Source organism: Dermochelys coriacea, chromosome 4 (genome assembly GCF_009764565.3).
Source record: "Dermochelys coriacea isolate rDerCor1 chromosome 4, rDerCor1.pri.v4, whole genome shotgun sequence".
In the NCBI taxonomy this organism is placed as follows: domain Eukaryota; kingdom Metazoa; phylum Chordata; order Testudines; family Dermochelyidae; genus Dermochelys; species Dermochelys coriacea.
The window spans coordinates 9,348,471-9,358,408 of record NC_050071.1 but is presented as its reverse complement, the minus strand read 5'-3'; the positions used below and the strand labels follow the sequence as shown (position 1 = coordinate 9,358,408).

The following is a 9,938-nucleotide window of genomic DNA, read 5'->3' as shown; positions in this document are numbered from 1 at the left end:
AAATGCCTTTTTTTATAAACATGAAGTTGCTCTCTAATACTTTAGAAAAGTCACTGTTCAGCAAAAAGGATACAACAATGTACGGTGTGAAAAGCCGTGTGCTCTCCCTTATTTCTCCATTTGAGTAAGGCTGAAGAGGTGGTGCGGAAAGCACCTCCGAGAGAGAGATTATTTCTGCCATATCGAGGGCACACATCCGCCTCTTTTTACTCCATTTGCAGACTTGGGCTACTACTGAGCTGCTATTAGATGCTCATAGCAGCAGTGACCACCATGGCTCTCTCAGCTACAGGTTGTTTCCATTTCTTGCAGAGTTAGGCACTGTCTATAGAAGTATGGTCTGTCACCACAAGATTTTGCTCTACAGCACATTATCCCTTCAATCAATTCGGAACTCGAAGCTGGTGCAAAGTGCCCCAACTTCAACTTAAGTGGGGAAACTTCACTGATTGATTACCTGTTGATTTCTGAGTGGAGCTTATGGTGTTTAGTTCTGAACTATAAAGCTCTGAATGGACTGGAAGCTTCCTAGGTGAGGGACTGCTTTTCTCACCGGATATACAGTGCTGCTGCAGTTGCTATTTACTGCTCAAGCTGGACCTACTCAGTTAATACAAGTGGGGTTGCAGTACTGGTGGAAGCAAATCCTTTGGGAGGGCCTCTGAACTTCAAAATTGATTTTCCTCTTCCTTGGGCCACAGTAGTCCAAGCCTAGACTTTATAGGCTCTCTGAAGATCCATTTCTTTTGGCAGGGTACGGGGAGGGAAGGTGCATTGATCAAGAGCTAGGGCTGAAATGGGTTGCCCTCCCTTCCTGCTTTTGAGGAATATAAGAACATAAAAACGGCCAATTGGGGTCAGACTAAAGGTCCGTCTAGCCCAGTATCCTGTCTTCCAACAGTGGCCAATGCCAGGTGCCCCAGAGGGAATGAACAGAACAGGTAATAATCAAGTGATCCATCTCCTGACGCTCATTCTCAGCTTCTGGCAAACAGAGGCTAGGGACACCATCCCTGCCCATCCTAGCTAATAGCCATTGGTGGACCTATCCTCCGTGAATTTATCTAGTTCTTTTTTGAACCGTTATAGTTTTGGCCTTCATAACATCCTCTGGCAAAGAGTTCCACAGGTTGACTGTGTGTTGTGTGAAAAAATACTTCCTTTTGTTTATTTTAAATCTGCCTATTTAATTTGACGACCCCCGCAGCAGCCTAAATTTGGCCTCCAGGACCTCTCACCTATCCTTCCCTATGTCATTGGTACCTACGTGTACCACAACCACCAGCTCCTCCCCAGCACTACACGTAAGTCTATCTCGATGTTTCAAGAGATCTGCAACCTTCGCACCAGGCAGGCAAGTCACCATGCAGTTCTCGTGGTCATTGCAAATCCATCGATCTATGTTTCTAATGATTGAGTCCCCCATAACTATTACCTGTCTCTTCCTAATAACGGGGGTTCCTTCTCCTGGAGAGGTATCCTCAGTGCGAGAGGATACCACAACATCATCTAGAAAGAGGGCCCCAACCAATGTTCCCTCTAATTTTTGACAGGCCGTGTGCGCAAAAAATTTCTTCTGTGCAAATTTTTGTGCGTGCAGTATTTTACCGTGTGCGCAGAGTTTAGGATCTGTGTGCGCACACACAGCTTAGAAGGTACAGTGGTCCCAACTATGGGATCATTTCTCTCTGCTCCAGTTGAATGTTCCCCTTCCCTGAGACTTTCATCCTTCTCAACAGCACAGAGGCTATCAGGTTGAGGGACCGTTCTATTGTGTCCCAGAAAATCTCATTAGGCTGCTGAGACAAATGTGCTTAAAGCCATGGAGATTTTGACTTTGTTTTGTACAAACTGGAAGCCTTAGGAAACAGACATCCATTTAATGTGCAGTAATTTATTCCATCAGCTTCTGAAATTTGTTGATACAAGGTGACACTGTACTACTAAATTTAGGCCCCACTGGGATTTCCTGGTCTAGAATGTGACTTTTTTCCCGAAGAAAACATCTGTCCCTCCTACATTCTTCACTTCAAAGGGGTTGATTTGCGTGTTGTCTGTCAGCCTCTTGTCTCTTCGATTTTTCTTTCAGCTCTTTGCAAACAGTTTCTGAAAGAATGGGAAAAACACTTGTTAACACTAGAGAGCGAAAGTGTCATGGCAGAGCCATTCCAACTTCAGCAGCTTCCCAGCGGGGCTTGCTCTCCATTGTCACAACATGGTTTCTCAACTCTCACTCTGCTTATTTGCCTTATTTTATATTGTAGGTAGAATCTACAGCCTCTATTGAGCTAGGTACGTACACACTTTTTTCATTTTCTTTACTAATTTGCCATAAACACTCCATTCCTTCTGTGCTGGGCTAGCCCTGACTCCTGTCTTAACTCAAGACAATAGGAGAAGCTGGAGGGAGATGATTTAAATATTCAAACTGTTAAACTGTACTGGTGGGAGAAGTGCACTTCCAGCTCAAGTGCTGCCCTTGCCACCAGTAGCAGAACTGCATTTTGTCTACTCTATCCAGCATAATCAGAGGCCCTTTCACATTATCTACTGTAAATAAGTTTGTCCTAGGTCAGTAAGAGCACCTTCGATTATTTCAACAGTTTTTATAACTCTGTTGCTTTTCACCATTTTTTTTCAATTTCTCTGAAAATCCTTGTCATTTTCTCAGCACTGCACGGGTCTGGATTCCTCCCTCTGTAGAGGAATCAACTGGATTACTTTAATTCATGGAAGCATTTCCCTTGGCTCTAGGTTTTAATGAAGTTTGTTCTTACAAAATCTAAGTTTGGGGGCAAATTTTAAGTCCGTATCCTTAAGCATAAGCAAGGTAAGCGTCCAACGGAGGTGGCTAGGAGTAAATATTGTGATTGGGGCCCTAATGTACCAGGTGCTGTACAAACAGAGCTCCAGGCCCTGAAGAACTTCAATCTAATGACATAAAGAGGATGATGATACAACATGCAAGCAAATTTGGTGAAGTGGCACAGGTTTGTCAATTCAAGGAGGTTTTTTTTTAATGGGTTAGAGGAAGAGAACTGGAGAAGTGGAAGAGTCACAGCTTGTCACTTGCCTGGCCATGATCAGAATGGTGGCTTTTGGAGGCATCATGGCGAAGGTGAGGTTTAAAGAGGACATTCGATTAGGAACTGTTCAGATTTTAAGAGTTTTGCCCATGTATAAAGGGCAATATGGGGGAGAAAAGGCGCAAAGGCCAGGGGTTGATATTGTGATTGGTTACTAGAACAGCTAGGGAGGGTGGGACTAGGTAAGAAGGGCCTTGAAAGATGAAGACGAGAAGCTTATGTTCTTATGAGGCAGTGAAGGAGGGAGCTAGCTGAGGGACTCCGAGGGGGTTGACATGGTCAGAGCACAATCGAAGACAGGTTTAGCAGCATTCTGAATGGGATTTAGAGAGCAAGGGTGCAAGTCAGGTGAATTAAGGGCTTGGATGATAGTTTTGGACAGATGAATGGCTAGATGTTAGAGACCAGTAAGGAAAAGCAAGATAGAAAAATATGAATATGTAGAGAGACAAAAGGTGGTGAGGTAATGTCTTGTATTGGACCGTATCTACCTTTTATTACCTCATCTACCTTCTCTCTGAGCATGGGACCAGCCAGGCAAAGCCACTCTCCCATTTGTGCCAGTGCAAATTATGGCTTTGCCTAAACCTGGGGTTTGCACAGGTGCAGCTCAGGAATAGCAGCTGTGCTTGGCAGGGCTGAAGACAAGTTTCCCAGCCCACCTGGCGGCAGCATGGTTTCCATGTGCCACTTTACCGTAACCGCATGTAGGGACAGTGGGGTGGGACAGTGCACATAGCCCATGCAGTCCTTGGCCTCGCTGCTGAGACTGCCAACAAGTGTCAGTACCAACTGCGGGCTCGTGTGCCACAAAAATGGAGAGACCGAGCCAATTCATTTAACATAGGGCGCTAAACAGGTGTCAGTCGCTGCAGTCATCATCTGGGTTGAACCAATACACTTGAGGCAAAAACCTGTCTTCCATCTCTAATCCCTCCCTGTGGCCACTGACAATATCTACTTGAGTCTACCCCACATCCTGAGAAGTCCTCGTCAGGGGGAGAAGCTATGCTGCTTTTGATAGTGGGGTGGTGCAGACTGATAGAGAGGCTGCTGTATCCCCCACTGCATGTGACTCTTCCCTCCCCAAAAAACTCAATTTCCCCTGACTTCAAACCTAACTTTCAAAGAAACAGAAGGCCCCCAAAGCTGTCCTGTCCTCACCATGCATGTATCTGGCTACAGGATTCTCCTGAAGTGGTGCTATTACTGTCTCAGGCATAGGGCTTCTGAGAGGCTTGGCTCTGGGATGAGGGACAATCGCCGGGTGCATCTCTCTTGGAGCATGCTCTAAAGGAAGTCCAGCTGCAGAAAAAGGACAGAAGATTTAACGTTCCCCTGTGTGTGGGAGCAGTCTCTTTCCTGAAGAATATAGCCCCATTTATTAAGAATAAGGGTATGTGTACACAGCAAAAAAAACCCAGTGACTGGCTGGTGCCAGTTGGCTCGGGCTGTGGGCCTGTTTCACTGCTGTGTAGACTTCTGGGCTCAGGCTGGAGCACAAGCTCTGGGACCCTCCCAGCTCTGCTGAATGAATAGGTGGCTTACTTCAGTTCTTTTGTAATTAGAGTGATCAATTTATTTGATAGAATTAACTCCTCCTCTGTTTGTAACGTGAGATGTTTTTGTTCAAAATATTCAATCCATGTCTTATGCCCAAATGTTTCAGCCCATATGGCCTGCTTGCAAATTAGTTACTGTGCTTACGTGTAGAAACAAGCTGCATACCCGATTTATTGTCATACGTGTGTGTGACAAATGGCTTCAAGCTCCCTTGGGTTTGATTCACAAAGTAATCTATGACATCATGAAGGCTCAGGAGTATAACCTAGGTAACAAAAAGGGGTGTGAAAAGTTACTGTGAGCCACGTTTTCAGTCTGAAATGTGTTAGCAGGTAGGTACCTAAAGATATTGTCAAGTAGCTGAAACTGCAATGCATTGTGTTTTGAGAGCCACCTACTTACTATAAGTGCGGTGAAAATAGGAGCTTCCTGAAGCATCCAAATGCAAGGGCAAAATACTTGCTGAAAATCAGCATTGCGTGTTAGGCACATTGTAGGAGCGGGCTTATGCACTGCACTGAGGGGGATGCGCTGCAGGCTTGGGCCTTGAACAAGGCAGAAGCTTGGGCTTCCTTCCCAGAAACCCCTCCTGCTGCCTTTCTCTCCCTCAGTGCAAAGTGCAGCTCCAGCCAGGCTGGAAACACACTGGTGTGGAGCTCCTTTTGGCCCCAAACAAAGGAAAGTGCTAGTACAATACAGTGTGGGTTCCTCCCTTGTCCCCAAAGTAAAGCCTGGGCTGAGACATGACACAAACCACTAGAAAAACACTTGTCTCTTGAGGTCCTGCCCCTCTTCAACTCAAAGTTTTTCTAGACAGGCTATCGGATCCTACAGGGGGAATTTTGGTTGAGTGAGAGCACCTGGATTTGGCCTTGGATTTTAATCTTGTTGTCAGAGAGGGAGGAAAATGAGCTCAAAGGTTTAAATAAAATGACTCCACAGGATATTCCACCACCCCCGTCATGGCACAGCTTCATTTTAGGATCCTCACCAAAGGCAGATGTTTGAATAGCAGGAGGAGATGATAATACCCAAGAGATGCTTCCAGGACAACAGGGGAGTGGAGAGCTGGTCTGAAGTTTTGTGGAGTCCAATGCAAAGTAGAACATGTGCTCCCTTTCCAGATTTGTTCCCCTAGGCTTGCACACCTATGACACCCTTGTCTGTGATCCCCGGAAGCTGCTGCAACCTCTACCATTGCCAGTTTGTGAGGCTCCATGGCTTTACTATTTGTCTGGTGTTCAAAATAATTTTCATTAGTGTTTCACAGTGCTTTTTATCAGTTGATCTCAACGTGCTTTACATAGGAGATCACGCTCAGTATCCCCATTTTACAGATGAGGAAACTGAGGCAGAAAGTGACCTAGCGGGCCTCTGGCAGAGCCAGGAATATAACCCAGGCCTCCCGAGTCCTAGTCCAATGCCCTCTCCACTAGGCAACATTGCCTCTCATTTGGTCTTTTGTTTTATTTCAGCTTTTTAAACCAGTTTCTGCACGTAATGTTTGGGCTTTGCTTCTGGGCACTTATAGCAACCCACTGAACTAGTACCAGTTTATTTAACCATCTTTGGTTTAGTCCTTTTCCTCTCTCCTTTCTGTACTAAGTCAGTAACATTTTTATTTGAGCTAACAATCCCCACATCCGATTCCAGTTAATCTGGGGCTATTCAGTGGCAGAGGCCTCAGAGAAAAGGAAACTTGTAGATTTCAGGAGACAGAGTTGCAGGGTATGGTGTGGTAACACCCTTGAGTACCCAGTCAAGGGCAACAGAAGTTACAATTGCCTACTTTGAGCAGTTCCACAAGGAAGCTGGCAAGGGCCAGCATGAGCACAGAGATCTAACCAACCTGCAAATCCAAATGAAACCTTAGTGATCCTGTAGTGCCATGGTAATTTTGGGCGAGCAGTCTGATTTCTCAAGTTTCAATTTCTAAATTGTGATGGAAGACCCGGCATTTGAGAACTAGATAGAAGAAAAGTGTGAGCCACCCGGGAGAAAGTTGCACCGATTTTAATTTAAGGTGTGAATTTCAACATATCTAGCTAAACTGGTTTAAAAAAAAAAGGCTGTATGGACACTTATTTCTGCATAAACCAGGGTAATTTTAGTTTAGTTTAAACCTGTTCTTAATTGATTTAACTGAAACAAGCCTGGCTAAAAGCAAAATAAGAGAGTCCACACAGATTTTGCACTGTTTTATCTAAATTGGTTTTAATTCACATTTTTAGTTAAACTGGTACTGGTAAATGGGTACAACTCTGCACGTAGACAAGTTCAGATACGAGTTCAGTTTACAGGCTGGTCACAGACATAGAATTAACTTCTCAAAGGTATAACATGATCCAATTTTTAACTGAGTAATTAACCAGTGAAAAAATTTACCAAGGGTTGTGGTGGATTCTTGACAATTCACTGACAATTTTTAAATCAAGATAGGATGTTTCTTTAAAAGATCTGCTCTAGGAATTATTTAGTGGAAGTTCATTGGCCAGGTCAATTTAGTCTTACACAGGTCAGACTAGATGATTACAATTGTCCCTTCAGGCCTTAGAATCTATGAATCAGACAAATCCCTGCTTTTTTTGTTCTACTTTTCCATACTCTTTCCAGCTTTCGAACACAGACCCAATATATGGTTTTATATCGCCAACAAGGAAACACCCACTTACTGGTCTTGCCAGTTCAATTGTGTAACCTTTGCCCATGTTCACCACTCTGTAGTGCTTTATGCATGGCCCACTGGAACAAAAAGAAAGTACAGTATTAATACACTGCTGTTAATAAAATAGTGTAAATGAAAATGAATGGTGATGGCTGCAAGTTTCCTATCTTTTATTTAAGATGTTCATTTGATGGAAAGTTTCAATACACTAATTTTATCAATCTCTTTTTGAAACAGTTCATTTAAAGGTGACCAGCTAAGGGGGAAAAATTGGATTGTTTGCCTTTTTGCTGCTTTGTGATGTATCAAGAAGAAGCTGGAAAGGTATTTTTTAGGTCTTTTTGTTTTACTTTAGAAATACCAGGAATAGCAAGTTTTGTCTTCCTAGGTTTTGCTCAAGGATGCTGGAAACATCTTGGAATAGTTTTTTGGTTCTAGGTGAAAATCTCATAGAAAGAATGCCAGAAACTTTAGTGACTTTAGATTTCAGACTCAGTTATATAAATGTTCTACATCACGTTTCAAAACAGCACACACATTCCCTTGACTGGTGCAGAGGGACCCTTCTGTGCACCCAGCTGCTAAAATTCTCTGTGTCATGGACCATCCCAGTCTCCAACCACTGGCGCCACAAGGACTGCAAAACTGTGTGAGTGGCGGGGAAGCAACCAAACGGGCCAAATTTGAGTGATGGTGCAACCCCATGTACCAGGTCACAACACCCCTCACTCGAATTTGGCCTACCCACCCCTCTGTCATGCCAGGGGGAAGGGCTCTGTCATTGTCACTCAGCTTCAGACAGGGGCCAAGGTAGGACGGTTTGGGCCCCCTGTCTTTACTGTGCTAAGTTCAGGTTCTCAAATATGGATGCACATAGGTAGCCCCCATTTAAAAATGGTGAGCAATGGCCATTTGCCCCCCCCCCCCAAAATCAGTGCCCATGTCACCAACCCAAACCCTCCCTGGGACTTCTCTATGCTTTGGGGTCCTGGCTGAACGTCTGGTCCCCCTAGGGAAGGAGGCAGAAAAGGTTAGTCCTTGAGGTAAGTGAGACCAGGAAGAGGAGAGCAGGAGTAGTGTGTTTGCTACCTATCGGCCCAATACTTTGTTTTGGGTCTCAGCTGCCTCTGGTTCTGAAGCTCTCCAAACGCTGAAATGTAACAAGTCTTGTGTGGTTTGATGCTGAGTTCAATTTTATTAGCCTTAACTCTGATCATTTGTTCTAGTGTTAGGTACGGCTCCAGAGTGTGCATGTTTGTTGGTGCTTACTCTGGGGTTTGAAAGTCTGATTCCATGACGTAGGATATGACATTTCAAGGACCAGGCACATGCCCTCTGCCTCATCAGACCAGCACTCTTTGACTGATTTGTATCTCCTTTGTCATGTCAATCCTCTCCTCCTCCGTAAGCCAAATCCCACTGTCTCTTGAGCCTATGCTCAATGCCTGATTTACCTTCCCCCCATTATTCTCACAATTCGGAACAGATTTCACAAGCGATCCCTGGAAATTCTAAATTAGGCATCATAACGCAGCAGTTATCAATTAGCAGTTAGATAATATCTTGTGGATTCAACCTACTCTATCACCTGTCTGATAGTGACTGAGTAGTTCTTACTGTCACTACCAGGCCGCAGGATCAAGTTCCCCCAAGAAGGATTCATCTCTAACATCTCAATCGCTTTTTGCCGTGATACTGCATAGAAGCACCTGCAAAGAAGGGAGGAGAGAAGCAGTGTGAACACAGAGTTCCACTAGCAGAAGCCGATCGATCTACAGCGGGCAAGTAGCATGAAGACTAGACCTGCCCTACCAGCCTATTCGTAGAGTACCCTGTACCTTAGGTATCTGGGGCTGCCATTTGCCTTTGTCGCTCCAAGAAGTTTCACACATGAAAGGGCCATTCCATAGAGTGATGTCACCATATTAGCCAATCGGAAGAACTCCAGATAGCTACGATTCATCCCTTTCAGCGTGTGACATGGGGCACAGCTCAGAGGGTAGGCTGTGTAACCAACAAGGCTTAATACCCAAAGTAAAGTGAGTAACGTAAACTGACCCATTTTGCTCACCTGATGTGGAATGCTTTGAATATCCATCACCAGCAAATATATTACCTAGTACAGTATAATTTTCCTAGAAAGACAGACATATGTGACAATCTAAGTCATGGTTTAAAAAAAAAAAAAGCTTCCACTCAAGCTGCATATGGCCCATTTGTACTTTCTCAAAACAAAACACATTGAAACAGCAAGGCCAAAAATCTCTGGCAAGTGGAGGGAGACAAGATGAGTGCAGTGGCCTTTCTGAAACGCTGCTACAGTATCAGGAGTGACGGGGCTGAAATGCCAGAATTCTCCAGTGTTGTCAGAGTAATCTAAGTGATTACTCAATTACAGAGATGAGCCTGAACCAAACCCCTATATCCAAATAACCCAAACTCTGTGCACTGAAATCCAGAGCTGAACTTTGTAAATGATCCCTATCTCTACAATGGGCTAAAACAAAATCTCAGATCCAAACATCCCTGCCTGAATTTTGATGTGTTCAGAATCCGGATCCTGACATGGTGGCTTTGTCCCATCACCATGGAAGAACCTGCAGTCTATCATGGCTCCTATTGTT

The 9,938-nt window shown here is 44.4% G+C and overlaps 1 protein-coding gene across 2 annotated transcripts in view; it reads right to left on the bottom strand.

The window, feature by feature from the left end:
* Window positions 1–1,676: 1,676 nt before the first annotated feature.
* The window catches only part of STAP1 (signal transducing adaptor family member 1), a 29,146-nt gene continuing 20,884 nt past the window's right edge, over window positions 1,677–9,938 (bottom strand). Inside the window, exons 6-10 of one of the 2 annotated variants that reach the window (XM_038399986.2) lie at window positions 8,895–9,023; window positions 7,322–7,391; window positions 4,794–4,914; window positions 4,251–4,391; window positions 1,677–2,106 (exon numbers count right to left, since the gene is read on the bottom strand). In XM_038399986.2, coding sequence (XP_038255914.1) covers window positions 2,030–2,106; window positions 4,251–4,391; window positions 4,794–4,914; window positions 7,322–7,391; window positions 8,895–9,023 — 538 coding nt within the window. In that variant the 3' untranslated portion in view covers window positions 1,677–2,029. The remainder of the gene's footprint in view (window positions 2,107–4,250; window positions 4,392–4,793; window positions 4,915–7,321; window positions 7,392–8,894; window positions 9,024–9,938) is intronic. The other variant, XM_038399987.2, reaches the window with a different exon arrangement.